The sequence below is a fragment of the Polypterus senegalus genome, chromosome 16 (assembly GCF_016835505.1).
Source record: "Polypterus senegalus isolate Bchr_013 chromosome 16, ASM1683550v1, whole genome shotgun sequence".
In the NCBI taxonomy this organism is placed as follows: domain Eukaryota; kingdom Metazoa; phylum Chordata; class Cladistia; order Polypteriformes; family Polypteridae; genus Polypterus; species Polypterus senegalus.
In genome coordinates, this window is record NC_053169.1 from 33482238 (window position 1) to 33501024 (window position 18787).

The 18787-nt window shown below is 39.5% G+C and overlaps 1 protein-coding gene across 1 annotated transcript in view; it reads right to left on the reverse strand.

The window, feature by feature from the left end:
- Positions 1-18787, reverse strand: part of agpat4 (1-acylglycerol-3-phosphate O-acyltransferase 4 (lysophosphatidic acid acyltransferase, delta)) — a 73131-nt gene that overhangs the window by 23835 nt on the left and 30509 nt on the right. Inside the window, exons 2-4 of the mRNA XM_039738905.1 lie at positions 11367-11578; positions 4833-5002; positions 2303-2464 (exon numbers count right to left, since the gene is read on the reverse strand). Coding sequence (XP_039594839.1) covers positions 2303-2464; positions 4833-5002; positions 11367-11544 — 510 coding nt within the window. The 5' untranslated portion in view covers positions 11545-11578. The remainder of the gene's footprint in view (positions 1-2302; positions 2465-4832; positions 5003-11366; positions 11579-18787) is intronic.

An 18787-nucleotide genomic window follows, 5' to 3' on the forward strand; every position in this document is an offset into this window, starting at 1 on the left:
ACAGAACATGGGAGCCAGTTTTTGGCCATGTCCACACTACTATGTTTGCATTTAAAAACAGAGAAACATATCTCGGTTTTCACCTTACATTCACACAACCCCAGTGTTTTCAACTTCCCAAAAACGCAGATTTCTGAAAGCGTTTTCCAGAATCATATACTTTTGAAAACAGCAGTTTAGTATTTCAGTGTAGACAGCTGCAAACAGTTTTTCAAAAACAGAAGATACTAATCACATTCTGTATTGTTCATGCTTATCACATGGCACTTCCCTGACTGGATCACTTCACCAAAAAAACATATTCCAACATTATGGACATAGAATTGTTGCATTCGATAGCATTTGATTTGCTGCTTATCTGTATGTAAATTGCGTTTTGAACAATCTGAATGTTGCATACATGCACAAGAAGCAAATAAATTTACCAGTCCCTACAGTTTTCTGATACATTCCATTGCTGCTGGTGTGGCTGTTCCAGTGAAAAATTCAGAGCCCACTGAAAATCATATTGTAAATAAATCTGTAGACTGCATCTTATCAAAGTTTATTACTTAAACTTGATCCATTTACTAAGGAGAGGCACTTCCGTAGCAAAATTAATAATAGGGTGCTTAACAAAGTGGATAGGTGTAGGCGGTGGCCGGGCTTACAAGATTACAGGACAGAGACACAAAAGCACAATGCAGTAATTCAAAGATACAGACACATGCAGATTTATTTTTTGTTTTGTTTATTGAGTTACTTTTACAAATGTCGTTTGGCTGAAGATGTGTTCCAATTGTGGTGGATAGCTTATAATCAGACATCTTTGTAAGTTCTTTGGTCCTTTGCAAAACACAAATAAAAATCGTTAATATCTACAGTGTTTTTATTTAATGATAGGCCAACCGCTGCCATTTCTAAAGATTGTTACTTTCAGCTGTGATCAGGTACTTTTAAGAAACTCAGGACTTTTTGTAGCATTTCCACTTCAGGAACATAGGCTATTTGATATGTACAGGTTATGTACTTTTCGTTCAACCAGGAATATCGTGTGTGGTGCTTAGAGGATGAATTGTGCTCATTAGTCGACTACAAGCGCTGGCACAGTCTTATAAATCGGTTAGTAGTTTGGCCTTTGGACAGTTATCAGTGAAGATGAGGTGCTTCATACGAGTTCTTCATAGCTGCTACCTTGGTGAGGTTATTCCCTGTGAACTCCACCGCACTTCACAATGCTTCATTCTTCATAGCTCCCTACAAGGTACACTGTGCCATGTACCATATCGAAGCAATAAAAAACCCTTTGAAGCAATAAGGTTAGTGGTAGGGTCTCCCGGAGCCTCCTGAATGCACCTCACTTCTCACTGCATCACTCTTCTTTGCCCATCACATATGTTGCATAAAAGGTTAAAGGTCCTGGCCCAGAGCCTATATCGTACAGGAACTCAGTGGTTCCTACAAACAAAGTTTCTGTGGTAGAAAAGTGCCTACTGTGACATGGGGGCAATTCGCTATAGCTACTTTTGAAAGCATATAATGCACAAGAGGACCAGAATTTTTCACTACACAGTCCCTTTAAGGAGTTTTCCACCAATGAGTAGGTGAAGGTCTATGTCATACATGTTTTTGGACATTTTAGTGTGGACAAAGATACTTTTGTAAACAATGTGAACATTTTAATAAGGATGGAGATTGATTTTGTTTAAATAAAAACACACTAGTGTGGAGGTAGCCTTAGAAATATTTAGATACCTTCTAAAATCATTTACTATAAAGACCAGTAAACAGTAACTCCTGCTTAAATGTTCAACCAAAATACAATGTTACCACCAGTCCAGTCCACCACAAGGCACTTCTGCCTGCACATTCATATTCACTTATGCTGTCAATCAATCAATCAATCAACATTTATTTATATAGCACATATTCATACAAAAAAAATGTAGCTCAAAGTGCTTTACAAAATGAATAGAAAAATAGAAGACACAATAAAAAATATACATAAGTCAACATTAATTAACATAGAATAAGAGTAAGGTCCGATGGCCAGGGTGGACAGAAAAAACAAAAAAAAAACTCCAAAGGCTGGAGAAAAAAATAAATAAAAAAATAAAATCTGTATTCACTTATGCTGTGTCAATTTATAATTGCTATTTAACCAAACTTTTATGCGAAATATATGTGAGTCAACACACATAAATGAAAAAGGAATCAAATATTTTATAAGAAAAACTGTCTATTTCAAGAGCTGTAACATTAAAAATGACATTAATCCATTACTATAAGTATAGGACTATGGTCAGTGTTATCAGTTACTCACCCAAAACTTTTCAGGATAGTCCCGCAGATTAACTAAACTTTCCACAACTGTTTTGCGGTCCTCTTCCCACTTGCGCTTGCAAAACACTATCTCTAGAAAATACCACATCCAGCCAATGAGTGGTACATATGAAAGTTCTTTCTTTGCAAGTACCTTTGCACTCTGCACAAGGGGGAAAAAAGAAATCATGACAATCTTTTTTCATTGATGAAATGTTAAAAGTTTAATATTCATGACTGCTCTTTCAAAACATTCCTATTAGCCCATTTATCCATCCATGATGTAACCTACTTATTTCAGTCAGGTTGCAAGAGCTGAAACCTATTCTGCCAGCATTAGTCACAAGAGACATACCAAGCTGAATAGGGCAATTAGACCGTTCAGCCACACAATATTTATTTTATGTAGTACACCTCAGAATAAGGGCGGCATGATGGTGCAGTGGTAGTGCAGCTGTCCCGCAGTAAGGACACCAAGTTCATGTCTCAGGTCCCCCTGCATGGAGTCTGCATATTCTGCCTACGCCTACATGGGTTTCCTCCCACTGTCTTAAGACATGCATGTTAGGTGAGTTGCAACAATAAATTGGCCCTAGTGTGTGTATGTGTGCGCGTGGTCATCCTGCGATAAACTGGTACCCTTGTCCAGGGTTTGTTACTGCCATGTACTCTGTGCTAGCTTCTAGTATGGCCTTGGTCTTGATTAAGCAGTTTAGAAAATGGTATTACAATTCAGAAAGATAATCACTATATTGTCCATTAAGTAGGAAATAAGACAATGACAAACCGTTCAAAGATTGTGGCAGTTCTAATTTGTTATGGGGTGCAGAACCCTAGAATGGCTTGAATGCCCCCATATTTCTACAGAGTAAAGTTAATGTGAAATCACTTCTTATCAATCATATTTATTCGATGTTGCAGAAGCTCCTTCCATACCCTAATGAGGCATGTCTTCCAAGACAGCCATACACACAAACTCAATTGGTGGTCTGATTAGTATAACAAAATTTATCCACTTGTTTCAACTGAACTCAATCAAGTTATTTATGGTTGATCCTGGAAAGAGGAGGTGGATTGAGCTGTCCACCTTCAGCAGCAAGTTATAGTAATTAACTTTTGAATGAAAGAACATCTCTCCTGTACAATCTGAAAATCTGCCTGTGATTTTTGTTTTAACTTTTCTTTAAAAAAAATCTTTCTATTATAAAAAAAAAAAAATCTTGGAAGGAGACGAGACGTGATTTTCTCAGAGACACTTTCTCATTCTGTGAGATATTGTCAGACACATTTCTTGCAGAGAGAAAGAAACAATAAACACTCACGGACAGTTATACGTTGCGTTGTCACGATGTAATTCCAAACGTGGGATCAAAATTAAATGCAATATTGATGAAAAGGCATAAGCGAAATAAGATCGAATATATGGACATAAGTGATATGACAAAAGTGTGCCGTGTGAGATGCACATTACGTGGCATGGCAGCAGCAGCAAGCCAGTAGCTGATCGAGCAAAGAGGAGGTTATATATATAAAAAAAACCTATTTGTTTCCCATTGTATCACCATTTAAGAGGGGGTTTCATAGGAGCAACTGTGGGGTGCATTCAGCCACCCTCTTTACAACCCGAGCGTCAGAGACGTGAAGTGGCTGTCAAGTAGGATAAGCTTTGGGGGAGGGGGGTGGATGGATTGTTTAGGGGATTAGTTTGGCGAGTGAGGCGAGCAGGGGGCAAAGCCCCCTAGAAAAATAAATAAAATAAACAACTTGGAGTAATTTCCTGTCACATGCAGACACCCCATTGGCCCCTGTGGCATGTGCTTTGGTGTTTTTAGTTTGATGCCCCCTTTGTGAATTATGATGGCAATAATGGCAATTGAAGTCCTAAATATGCTTGAAAGTATACATGTGGCTAACCTCATCTACAGGCACAGGGAGGACAGTTGATGGAAAACAATTAGGGTTTGGCTTCCACTGTGTGTTTTCCTGCAGAACAAATGCGTTACTATGCACAATGATGAGTTTCCATGCATATTCAAGCAGAAAATCTACAGCATGTCACATTTTTCAAAAATGCTCCTCTGTAGTCTTTAGGTTGTCCACAGCTGGCATTTCTTCCTTGAACCAGAGACATCGATAGTCATGAAACAGATATACTGGGCAAGGAGTACACATAACACGGCAACAGCAGGTGCAAAATGCATCATGCTTTTATTCCAACTTAAATCGTGTTCCAAAACGTAGTGTAGTGCCATCTCAATCAAACAATTAATAAACAATTCTTGATTAAATAAGTGTAATTGTGACAGTGACTTGAATGGAAGCCATATATTATAATTAACTTTACTAATGTGCTGCATATTATCTGTGTTATGAGGCTGCAGAAAAAAAGGAAAAGTCTGAGTGGAAGAAGTGCCACACCCATTAATCCTGGACAGGTTTCGCAAAACCATTGTAACTCTGAGAATGTCGTAAACTCAGTCTGAAGATCAATCATATATATACATATTATTTTTTTTTTTTTTTAAACTTACCCCTAAAACCCCAAATCTTTCACAGAAACTCCAGCCACAAAGAAAGTCAATCTCAAAATTATGATTGAGTATTACAATAGCATTCTCCTTTCCATATAGCGAATAGCTTTTGGGATCTGTGTAGAGAGTACATTGCGTCCCAGACCACCATTCCAAAAGCATTACCAGTTCTGGGAAACAAAAAACAAGATAAGAAGAGAATAAGCATTCCTGGCAAAAGAACAAAACATTTTTAACAATAAAACCTTATAATATGTGTGTTTCCTTATAACTAAGTATAAGTACCTCAGTCAATAATGAAAATTGCACTTTTAAGTACATTTATATTTACTTATTTGTCTGCTGCATTTATCCAAGGCGACTAACAACATTTATGATCCAATTGGTTACATTTTTCTTGGTTTTCCAGCTGGAGCACAGGCAGGTCAAGTGACTTGCTCACTGTTACACAGTATTAACCAATAAACCACACTGCTTAGTTTACTTAGACCACTTTATTCTGCAAATATACAATTTACTCTCCGTATTATTTAAGAAGTTTATTTTTATTGTAATTAACAAATCAAGAACAGAATAAAGAATAGAAATTCTCGTGAAAGGAAGCACAGGCAGATGTGGTTCAATTTTGTTCAAAGGTGATTTAGCAGCTTACTACAAATTAGAAATTTAAGATGAATGGAACATGTGTGAGCCAAGACTTGACAACATCTCATTATCAACTGATTTCTATCAGATGTCTGTTCAAAGTAATTGAATTATGGATAGATTACAACCAACAAAGTTCAATGAAGCAAGCCAGTTGTATTATTACCACTATAAATCATTTAACATAAGCTTATTGTCATCAACAAAGATTCAGAAAACTCAGCTGTATGTGAACTTCAGTCAAGTCTTTTTACATTTTTGACAAATCAAATTACTTTTCAGGAAGACCATAAAATGTTTTAGTATGCATGCTGTAGTTCATTGAACTCTAAATGGCTGATAAAGCATTCAATCAATCTATAAGTCTTCATTACTTAAATTAACTTGTATGCCATGGTTTACATGTCTCCTCTTTTCCTACTGGCAGGCTTTTTCTTGGGCTGCACAGTGGTTGTTGATAAGAAACCTGATTGATTTTTGCAGCCACATTTTTAGAGAAAACTACAAAATGAAAAGTCGTTCTGTAGTTAGCATTGTGTCCTTACAGCTCATAAGTGAATCTGGTTACCAGCCTGATCACTGTCTGAGGTAAGCACATTGTTACAGTGTTTCTCTTTAGATTTATGGTTTCCTCCTATATTATAGGTTCAAAGGGATAACATTCACATGTACAGAGTACAGTTAGTTTTAAACTAGCACTGTATGAGTAAATGTGGATATGTGAGTGAGTGTATCCTGAGATGTACACTAGCAATCAAAATTTTGGAATCACCTAGAAATACTCATTTTGATTAAAAAAAATGTATGCAATTGTGTTCAATAGTAGATGATTGTTTCTCTAAATATCAGTGCTGCTTTCCATGTTCTTTCCTTATTGTAAATTCGCCAGTGTCTTAAGTGAGAGTAATCTTCAGAAGTATTTTCATGCTTAAAACTGCTTCATTGAAAACCTTGCCGTCTCCTTTTTCTATATTTACACTAAGAGATACATTTTTTGCCAACTAATATCTCTCTTTATTCTTTGAATTTATTTAACAAATTAGTATATAATTTTACATAGAATTATAACAGAACATTATGGAACAATGGTGCAGTGGTTAGCACTGCTTCTTCATGGATGCAGCAGCTGGAGTTCCAATTTCACACCTTGTTCATGCTAGTTTACATCATCTTCTTTTATCAGAAAGGGTGTTCCTCCATGCACTTTGATTTTCCTCCCACATACAAAGACACACATGTTGGTTAACTGACAACTGTAAACTGGACCTCTGTGTGTGTGTGTGTGTGTATGTGTGTGGGGACCCTGCAATGGACTGGCACTGCGTCCTAAATTACTTTCTGCCTTGTCTCTGATGATGTCATGTTAGGCACCATGTCCCAGAATTAGATTAATAAGTCACTGGAATATTGTTTTCTCGGTGAAATGCTAACAGTTACGATATTTCCACTTCAAACATTCCAAATAACTTTCTTTAGCTACTCCAAGATCCCTCCTCCTTCTCAAAGATATATGCATAATATGATAACTGGTGTGGCCTACAGAGGGTGCTTCTGCCGCCCAAACCAGACACAGACAGAAGCAGGACACAAGTTCAGCACACACATTTTTTATTTTTTCCACCTTGGGATACACCTCCCCAGTTTCCCACCAGGAAAGCTCAGTTTCAAGCACCAAACACAATGTACAGAATACTTTCACTTCCCTTCTTCTCCTTCCTTTCTCTTCTCACCACTCTCTTCCTGCAAAATTTGTCCTCCACCTTCTGACTCTGGCTTCCAGAGTAGCGGCAGCTGGCTACTTTTACAAAGCACTCGAAAGTGCCCCAGGTATTCCATGACCTTCTTCCAGCAGCACTTACAGGTGTGGCAGAAGTTCTGCAACCAAGGGCTCAGCAGTATCCGCAGTACCCCCTGGTAGTACCCAGAGTACCCCACACGGCTGCTCCAAACTCCATCTCCCATGGAGCCTTGTGGGAGTCCGAGGCACAGCTGCAACCCAAGAGGTCTGTCATCTAGCGCTCTGGGGGAGGTAATGCCATGAATATGCTTTCTCTGCCCTGGTCCTTCCACTATATAGGTATCACGGCAAGGCAAGGCCTCCAGAAGTCCACCACACTGGCAACTGTACGAGTTAGTGTGAGAGTGCATAGGTGTTTTTAGATGGACTGGTCCATCATCCAGGTCCATTTACCACCTTAAATCCAAAAGCTTTCAGCATAGACATTATCTCAATACTACATTTGAACTTGATAAGCACACTAGAAAAATTGATGAATGGTTGTTAACAACTAAAATCCTTCCAACTGTATGAAAAATGAAACCTTTCTAAAACAACATTTCTCACAAAGACAACTTAATAGTCAACACTGAAATGCACATGAAATAAAAATCAAATACTTATTGCATGTATTGTAATACAATCCATCTATAAAACAAAGCAAAAACAAGCAGCATCTGCCACAATCTAAGTGCTGTATAGCTTTGACTTGCAATAGCTGGATAGTCTATCCACCTGGCACCACACCAAATAAACCACATAATTGTGCTTAAAAGCACATGGCTGAGCTCAGTCAGGAATAAACGGAGTCAGGGTGAAGATGAAGAAGTACTAGGATTTAATGGCAGTTATGAGGATATCTTTATCCTCCCATGCTTCCTCAAAGTAAAAGGCAATCAATCACAGGGGTCAAAACCAATTAGACTGCTTCAGAACAGGGAGAAAGGATGACAGTTGTTAACTGAAAAAAATGAGAATATAAGAGAAATACACGGAAAAAGAAGAAAGGTCTTCTCAAAATGCATTGCCAGTTAGTATTCAGATTATAGGAAACATTTATTAAAACACTCCTTTAACATTAAAATTACAACCAGGAACACTCTACCCCTCCCCAAGGAAGAACCGATCATCAAGATGCGCGTATCACAGTAAAACATAAGTCCCATGTTTATGTAAGATTATGTAGCTAAACAAATTACTGCAACAAATATCTTAGCTCTCTCCGATAAATGTTTGGGATTAATGTAATTTAAGATTATTGTAGAGTATCTGTCCTTCAATGATCAATGAGTTTAAAATACTACTTAAAATATTGACTACTGTATTTTTTGTTTAAAAAAAAAAAAAAAAAGGTATATTGTACTTTCATATTAAAATCTTTATTCAGACCAGTCTTCGAATGCTTAAAGGAACAATACACCCATAAAATTCATATCATAAATACTTAGTTTGCAGAGAGAACATGTAGTCTATGTAATTTACTGTTGTGTGTGTTTATGTTTTGTCATTGGCCGTTTAGTTGTATGTGTGCTACTATAAGACAAAGATTTCTGAAATTCAAAAATTGTGAAAAGCATGACAACAGCAATACTCAACTGCCAAATTATTACAATCAACCCACAATGATATTTGATAGCGACATCAGGAAATCAGGTCATGAGACTGCTCACACTACAGTACATACATTTCTGATATGAAAGATATTCTTTGGATTGTGCAACAGCCCAATCATAAGATGTAATTGAGCATCACAACCTCTCTGATACTGCGTGGGAAATGATGTCCGTTGAAGCTGAAATTCAAGCAGACTCAGAATGCCTGAGCAGTGTTCAGCATTAGTTAGTTAGCATTTAGTCAGAAATAGCACATCCCAGGGTTAATTGACTTAATCAGTGTTCAGGCAACAGATTTTAGAAAAATCTCAGATGACCATTACTGATTTGCTTCATACTTGCTGAAAATAATATCACTGTACCTCATACCAAGTGTGCCAACCTTCATGCTTATGTTCACCAGTTGCGGAGATATGGAGGCTTTATAAATGGGCTTGCAGCCCTAATTTTACTGTTAAATGATTGCTAATAAAAATGACAATGTTTCATAAGTCATAATGTTTGAACTGTTAATGCTAGAGGTATGATGTTTTCAAGGATTGTTATTTAGCATTAGATGTCCTTAACATCTAAAATAGGTGGTCCACAGTTTCATAATTACAATTCTACAATGGAGCAGGGAGGCTTATGTGAGACGGGGTGCAGTGGAGGAGGGTTAGGGAGTTTGCTTTGGTACCGCCTTAGTACTTGTACCAGATCTGAAAGTTGGTGTCCATAAAGAAGTCAAAATTACAGTACCAATCCAACACTATAAGGAATGCAATGCCATTAACTGGGGTGGTGCTGATATAAGGAAAGTTTGGAGCAAGTACTTTTTTTAAATATAGAGTTCAGAAAAATGTCATGATTGTATTTGCAAACATTGATGTGAAAGGTTCTAAAAATATCATCTTCCTTATGCCAAGATGGAGTCTTGCACACATACTACAGTGTATAATCAGCATTGAGCAATCCATGCACTCAAAACCATGTCTGCTGCGATTTAATTAGCATTCCACTAAGTAATAAAGATAAACTGATATAATTTTCTTTATATAAAAATATGGAAAATAAAAAAGAATAATAACCTGAATTTTCATCTTGGGCATGCATAACATTGCATATTTTTATGCTGTTGAAAGAATTTTTTGTTTATGAAAATTACTTTTACATTTAAATGTTCTTTGTATGACATATAACCTTATATTCTCTGCCGGAAAGCTCTCAGCCATTTCTATATTTAAAACAACTGATATGGTGCTGACCACTATCATATGTAAAAATAGTACAAAAGCAAACTTAATAAGCTTCTTTAGAATGGTATAGGCAAGTACGTTTTTCTTATTACAATATCACTTCAAGTGAAACCAAAATGTAGCACAGCATTTTCTTGTGAACTTTTTGCCATAACTAAAAGGCTTTAGTATAATGGCAATAAAATGCCTGCAGCCTCATTTCACACATATTAAAGGATCCCCAGAAGACTCTCTCAGCAAATGTCAAGCCAGTATGACAAACTAGTGACTTTTCCTGCTTGTTTTACTTGAAGATGAAAACAGATATATAAAGTAAAAAAAATGAAATTGCAAAAGACAATATGGTTGTTAATTTAAAATTCTGCTAAGCTTACATTTCATGATTCTCTACTCTTGACTTCTACACTACACCAATACACACCTACACTATATAAAACCCAACATTAGCATACAATTTTAGATATTAGGAGGGAAAAAAATCAATAATGTTAAAGAATATAAATAAGTTAGGATTTAATTTAAATTCTCAGCACTGCATTTCAATCATTGCATTCATTAATGTTAATTCTAATGACTTTTAAATACAATAGAAGCGATGGGTCAAAGAAATCTGTGATTATTCTAATCATACAAGACTAAGAACTAGTAGTTTTTCCAAAATAGCCAAGTTCATTGCATTAAGCTGTGTTCTGTCATGTCACTGTGAGAATTCCGAGTAGAATATCATTAGGATAAAATATCACAACAGCACAAGTCTACCAACATGCAATGTGAGTCAACACCTACAGGCTATGCTAAGAGGTTGTCTAAACAAGTTGCTTATATAAATATTATACATAGTGCAAGATGTCCAAACTAAAGTGAAAATTAACAACAATCTAATGAAAGACCCAAACCCAGGATTATCTTGATTCAAATAATGCCATGAGCTAGCATCAAAACTCCAAATAAGATAAGCAGCTTAGAAAATTGATGACTTAGCAGATAAACTACTGAACAATACAAAAAGGTCACAAAAGGTATCACAAGGCATTATATGACTTGCTCTGTAATATAAAAATAATTGAATTACCATTCATTTTTAGTTCCATAAAAATAAAAATATGCATTGTAGTAGTTAATCAATGTGCTGTATGTGTTAAGCTATAGACCACCACAAGACCACTAGAAACAAATATATTTATTTAATTCAAACTATGGTCAGTCACACTAGAAAATAAATAGCATACCTTTTGTAATTTTAAATTTTAAATGTAATACTTACGGCTAGAAATGCAATATGCCAGTTTGCAGTTGACCTTCCTGAAGAACTGCTTGTTGATTGGCCACAAGACAAGGGTGCAGAGCTGAATAAGATTCACAATCAGACCGCTTACTATAAAGACGTAACCAATTATAAGATGACAGAGGAACTGGGACTTCAAAAATTCCAGAACTCCCATTGTTTATGTACAGCAACTAATCCAACAGAAGTGCCTGCAATACCAAAAAAAAAAAAATCAATTCACTTGGATCCTTGTAGCTCTCCTTGAGAATAATCAGAAATTAACCGCCAAGGTCAACAGGAAACACTCACAAGTAAAATGAGCTTAAATCATGATTATTTAAAGGTAACACACAAGCTTGGCACTACACTTGGTAAAATATGTACAACTGCAAAGTCAATCATAAATAGGCATAAAATCGAAATTTTTTTGTAAACTGCAAATGTATTACAGGGTTACAACATCTCGACATACAACATTTCGAGTTTACAACGCTCACTCCCATAAAAACTGAGACGTGATAACAAATAAAGGTAAGGATTTTTTTTACACTCATTTTTTCTATTCCTACAGTACAGTATATTTATGTCATTTTCCTTTTTCTGTGGTTTAGTTGTGTTTTTATGTTCTAGGTTATGATTTTGCAAATGTGTTAAGATAGGCAAGTGACTTAGGCTAGGGTGTGTCTCGACTTACAAAATTCGGGTTACATCACTGTTGTAGGAACGGAACTGTGTCGTAACCCGAGGACCCCCTGTATTCTAGTTTCATTGTTTCAAACATTCAATTAAAAATCAATCCCCAGGATTATATTTAAAATGAATTAACACAAAAAGAAAAAAAAAACTGTACTGCTCAAAAAATGTGAAAAGTAACATTCAATGCCTTGAAATCAAATTTGGGCAAAACTACAAATAAGAAATTTGCTTTAAACCAACAATTCAGACTTTATTGTAAAATTACATATAATAACGAAATAACATTACGAAAACTATGTTTTCCCTCTCTTCTCAATAACTATTGAACTACTAAAAGGCTAACATGATTATTTGTGCTACAACAGTTCTCGTAGCTGGAAAAATGTAGCCTGACAAGTTGAACAATTAAATATTAAGCACACACTGAGCTAAAATGGGCCTTTTGCATTTCGGAATGTAAGCATTTTGTTACTTGATTGGGGATGTTGTGTCAACACTAAAGTGAATCATAAACAAAAATGTGTGCATTTTGTTTTACATTACAATAAACAGGGTATGGAATGTCACTATCTACTGCCCATAATGTATACTTATTGGATGATAAATAAATTACTTGTCGTCACTAACTCAGCAAGGAAGGCATAAAGAAAAATCACAAGGTAAATTTATGCTAGGCACACATCACAGTATAATCAGCTCGATTCTGGGCCAGATCCAGCTGTTCACACAAATCACAAAAGGTGTTCCAATTTCAGGCAGGTCTTAAATATTTATCTTCCCAGGTGTACACTTGTTTTTAAGAAAATTCTTCAAGATCCCATGTTTGGAGAGTTGTGACCATCAGAATCATGAGATGAAATCTGTTAATGTACAATGATCTTTGTGGAAACAACTTGTCACACGCACGTGCGAACAGAAGGCAGTTGAAGGGCTTACTGAATAATGTTAACACGTCCGCCATGGGTGCGGTGGGGTGCACCGACTCTTTAAGTCTCCTGCAGACCTTTCCCGGGAAATCCCGCCAGTAATCGGTGCCTCAAGTCAGAGCACGTCACTTCCAGTCCCGGCCCCAAGGATGACATCACTTCCCCCTGACTCCCTATAAAGCCTCTTTCCCCTACTCTGGATTTCAGTTCTGTTTTGGACTCAGTCTTGTAAACTATTCTGGTCTTACAATTCTTTCTTTTTGCAGCCAGGAACACATTATACGGATGGCTGCCCCAAACCTTTATCATGTCTGGAGTCTCGTTTTGTCACAAACTCTTGAATATGTGCTTCATTAACTGAAGACAGATGACAGCATAAGCCTGTGCTGGTAGACGGTTAACCAGCTCATAGTGGGGACGTCTAAACTTCCACAATGAATCAGAGCACATTTATTACTAAAATGTAACCAACCAGCAGGAATCAGAATGTTATTTTAAAACATGAGCAGCGGTTATAGTACATGTGTAACAAGCACAACAACCCTAGACTCTGCAAGTTTTCCAAAGCTCCAAGGATCAATTTCATGTCATGCTACTGTTCCTATCAATGACTGAACAGTTTCTGCCCTTAATCACAGTTCAGGAACAACTGCTTTGCAGTAATCAGACACTGTCCCATTAGTGACCACAGGTTTAGTTTATGTATTAAAAAAAAAAAATCACCAGCTAAGTTCTCAAGTAAAAGGCACTCTTATAATACAATCACCTCGATGCTTTTACTGAGTTGCGGTGCCCTACTTCACCATTTGCCTCCTCAAACAAATTGGAGAAAGCAAATCGACTGACAAAGTGCCTTATCTACAGGCTCAGTTCCTCCCCCACCACAGAATTTTCTTCTTAGTTATTCAAATTAGATAAACTGCCTACCTGTACAAAGAAGGGGAGGCAAATTCACTGACAGCTAAATACACCAAAAGAAAACTGTCTCTAACAATGCTAATGCAATGAATGTCTTCAATGCTTGTTTACTCGCATACTGCAGACATTCATGAACAGAGGGAGTTCAGGACTTCCAACAGTCTTCAAACGGCAGATGTACGTCTGCCAGGGAAGATACTGCTCTAGTTTCATCATATTGGATCAACAGACATTTTTTTATTATATTTGTTTTCCTCCAATGGGATGTTTTGAAAGGTAAATGGCATTTACTATGAAGTGTAAAAGTATGAAGACTTTCAGAGTTATCAAGTGTCACTCATAATACCTTGATAAGGAGCGTCTAAAATACACATCGCTGGAATATCCAAAGGGTGAACATAAACTTAAAATTTAAAAAAAAAGCACTCACTGTACCCATAGGCCTCAGTACACAGGTTTCTGTTGGCTGTGGCTCATACACTTACCCTGCAATGTAAACACTGCCACAAGCATCAAACCTCTGCTTGCCTCCCAAACTTCATTCCATTATATCCACATTCTAGCCATACTGCTCCAGTTGCATAACTCATTTGCAGCAAAGCTCAGCGAGTCCTGTGCAGGTCGTGATATTTAAAATCCACCATGGGTTACTATGAGGATCATCTCCCTGTGCTGAATTTTAGTCTAATATTTGCAGCCTGAAGATTTCATAACTTTGAAGCAAAACAATATCAGCTTATTTACAAAACACCCAGTTTTTAGTGACCCACCCATTTACATACTGTATGCTTCAATTAAACATTAAACAAATTCAAACAGCCACACACTAAAACTCTTAGTAACATAAAAGCACAACATAATTAATTAATAATGTGGTATTGAAACAGTACCTGTGGAAGTCTGTTAAATATTCTACAAACTAAATTAAAAACTGCAGTATATTGAAGGAAACATGCAAAGACATTTGCATCATAAGTAGTAAATATTAAAAAAAACAAAAACCTCCAAAGAACTGCAACTTCTCTTGCATCAGCAGAGGTCAGTGTTCACAACTCCATAGCCAGAAAGACACTACAGGAGTAGGCAATGACGGTCTTGGAGAGCCGCAGTGAATGAAGGTTTTTATTCCAGCTCAGATTCTTAATGACCAGTCAATTATTGCTGATGAAGCACTTATTGCTTAAGTGATAGTTTGATGTTTCATTTTAGTGGTCTAGCTTGTGAAGTTTCCCCTCCTTTAATTGCTTATTTCAATCTTAAACAGCTGCATTCAGTGTGTTAATGGCTCCTTATTAGCAATAAGATATAAATGACAAAGAGACCAGCAGTTCTCCATTTAGCTTGTTTCCATGTGTGTTCATCATGCACTTTATGATTTGATTTAATAAAACACTTAATAGAAAAATGTCACAGACTGAAAATGTTCAGTTTTAGGCTTTAAATCATTTGGATAATACCCTAGGAAAGGAAAAAAAATATTCAAAATAAGAACCTAACATTATAGACTAACAAGACATAAAATGAAATTATGTCTGAGATTAGCAATCATTGGTTTCAAATAAAGCAATTGGATTGGAACAAAAACCTGCAGCCACTGCGGCTCTCAAGGACCAACTTTGCTTACCCATGCACTATGGGCTTCATTGGAGAGCAGCAAGGTGGAAATTCATGCTATCTAAGAAGAACTTGAACATTTTCGGAGAATATTTAATTAACAGGCGAAACAAAAATGTAACTTTTTGAATGGCATGGGTCCCATTATGGCCCTCGTAAAGCAACCATAGAATTCTACATAAAGAATGTCACACTAAGAGATGTAATGGGGATTCTTTACTGCCTTAGAATGTGAATGACTTGCCATAATCAAAGAAATCAAATTGTAATCTATACCAAGAAAATCTTTAAGAAGTATGTCCAGTCATCATTCATAACCTAAAGCATAGTCATATAACAAACAATTATTCAAAATAAAAAAGCAAGTTCACATCTGAATTACTGAAAAGAAGAAAAATGGAAGTTTTGGTCTGGCCTGGTCCAGTGCAAGCTTTAACCCAACAAAGATACTGAAGCACATCTTGGGGCAAGCAGTTCATGCTCAAAAACTAAACAGTGTTTACAAATTAAAGTAGTTTTGCATAGACAATTAGGCTAAAATTTCTCCGTAGAGATGTGAATAACATACAGTATATTGAGTTATAGGAAACATTAGAATGCTGTGACTGCAGCTAAACGTGCTTCAGCCTTTAAGTATAAGGGGATAATCCTTTATTCATAGAGTTCCCGTTATACTGTAAATTGTCCACACTAATAAAATATTTTTTCATATAATACTACTCTGTAGTTTTAAAGCCTCATATGCAGCTAATCAAATACAAGCAACATGAAACCATGGCTTAAAAGCAGGGTTTTATACCACAGAGATGCTCATTCCAATCAACCGACAGCCTAAAGCAAGGGTGCCCACACTTTTTTCGGCTTGCAAGCTACTTTTAAAATGACCAGGTCAAAATGATCTACCTACATTAAAAATGATTATATCTATCTATCTCTATATTTTTTTATATATTGTGTGTATATTTTATATATATATACATACATACATATATATACATATATATACATACATACATATGTATACATACATACATATGTATACATACATACATATGTATACATACATACATACGTATACATACATACATACATACATACATACATATGTATACATACATATACATACATACATACATACATACATATGTATACATACATATATATACTGTGGCCCCCGGCCGGGCGCCCAGGAGGACGTGAGGAGGGCTTGTGCCTCCTCCAGACCGCGAGGCGTCCGTCCTGGTTCTGTTGGGGCCACGGGTTGAGGGCATGGAAGCCCTTCCCTGTAGGGGCCCGTGGTCACCGCCAGGCGGCGCCCGATGCCGGTTTATCCCGTCGCGGTTGCCGGTCGGGGCTGGAGCCCGGCCGGGCGCTTGAGGACGGAGGAGGGCGAGTGCCTCCTCCAGACAGAGTGGGGGCGTCCGTCCTGGTTAGGCAGGGGGCCTCAGGTACAGGGCTTTGAAGCCCAGCCCTGTAGGGACCCGTGGCCACCGCCAGGCGGCGCCCCGGTGCCTAATTATCCCGGGAGCCCGGCACTTCCGCCACACCAGGAAGTGCCGGGGGGAAGCTTTGTGTGGCACCCGGAGAGCTGCCAGGAAGACAGCCGACACTTCCGCCACGCTTGGGCGTGGCTAAGGACGGAACACCTGGGGCTCATCCGGGAGCCTTATTTAAGGGGCCGCCTCCCTCCAGTCATTGGTGGAAGTCGGGAGGAAGCGGACTGAGCTGGAGAGCGAGGACAGGAGGCGGCCAGGAAGCAAGGCACAGAACTGTGGGCACTGGACTTGGGGGAATCAGTGCTGGAGGCACTGGGGTTGTGTGAGTGCACGTGACTTTTATATTGTATAATATTGTAAATAAACGGTGTGATGGGTGAAAACATGTTGTCCGTCTGTCTGTGCCGGGGCCAGCGTTCACAGTGGCGTAGTCGGCAGGATGCTCCGCCTGGTGCAAGGCGGGACCTGCATTCAAACAAATTTCTGTGAGCGGCCCGGCAGCAGCGGAACCCACACACGCCGCGGAGCGGCCGTGCACAACCAGCGGGAGCGTTCACCCAGAAACCGCCGCCCGGACAGCGGAATGGCTTTCCCAGGGTGCGGAGGAGAACCCGACATCGCGGGCGCAGCGGGCTCCAGTCGCGCTGTCGAGGCGGACAGCCAGGCGGCGTGGCAACACAGAAGGCCACACCGGCGGGGCCTCGGCATGGCGGATCCGGAGGTAAGTGCCCTGCCCTGCAATCGCCGGCCCCTCGGGTCGGTCTTACCTTCATTCCTACAGGGGGCGAACGGATCAGCGTCCGTGGCAGGACGCGCGCGCCACGGGCTGTCGGCAGCAGCGGCGCGGCGGCAGCAAAGAAGGCTGCGAGTCGGAGCCGCTGCGGCTCCAGGAATCGCCGCAACCTCAACGCGGCGAAGAGGCACGTCTCCGCACTCAGAGCAGGGGAGGCAAGATGGCCGCAGGTCGGAAGTCCCGCCCGCTGACAGGCGCGGGATTGGCGGTGTGTCTTGCGTGCCCGCCGATGATTGGATAGAGGCGGGCCCAAGGGCGCCAGTCGCGTGCTAAGACGAGACCCGATTGGACCAGAGGGAGTGGCCCAGAGGAGGCAGGCCTCGCGTGGAGCTGATGGACAGGTAAGCCCACCAGCGTCTGTCTCTCTCTCCACCAGCGGCTCGGCGTGTGTCGGAGGAGTCCTTCGCCCGCCAAGCCGTCTTTGAGGAGTTGCTGCGTGTTCTAGTCGCTCAGTGTGAGCAGCTGATGGAGAAGGCGGTCGCGTCGGGACTGACACAGCGTGAGACGGAGGAACGGCGGCGCTGGAACCGGAGGCAGGCAGAACACGGCGGGAGTGGTGAGTGTTGCCGTTCCGTAAAGCAAGTGGGGGTTCGCGAACATGGCGTGACTGTTTACAGGACGACCGGCTCAGTAGGCAACTTCCCAACAGCGGATCGGCGGTGCAGACAGCTAGCGAGGCTGGGAGATCGAACACGCAAGGGCTGGTAGGATCGGGGCTGCTGAGTGCCCTGGGTCCTAGTGCCCTGCGCTTCAAGCCCGCAGCTGTCTCCTGTCGCTCTGCCTGGGCGCAGCGGGGCTGGATTTGGGCTTTGCTGTGCTCAGACCCAGACCGTCAGCGTCGTCCAAGAAGAAGGAGGAATCGAAGGGTGAATGCCGATTCCTCCGATAGGAAGACGCGGCGCTGGGTGCGCGTCCGGAGAAGGGCGTCCTCTGGATGGACAGAGGAGATCCCTGGCGGCTGGGCGAGCTGCCTGC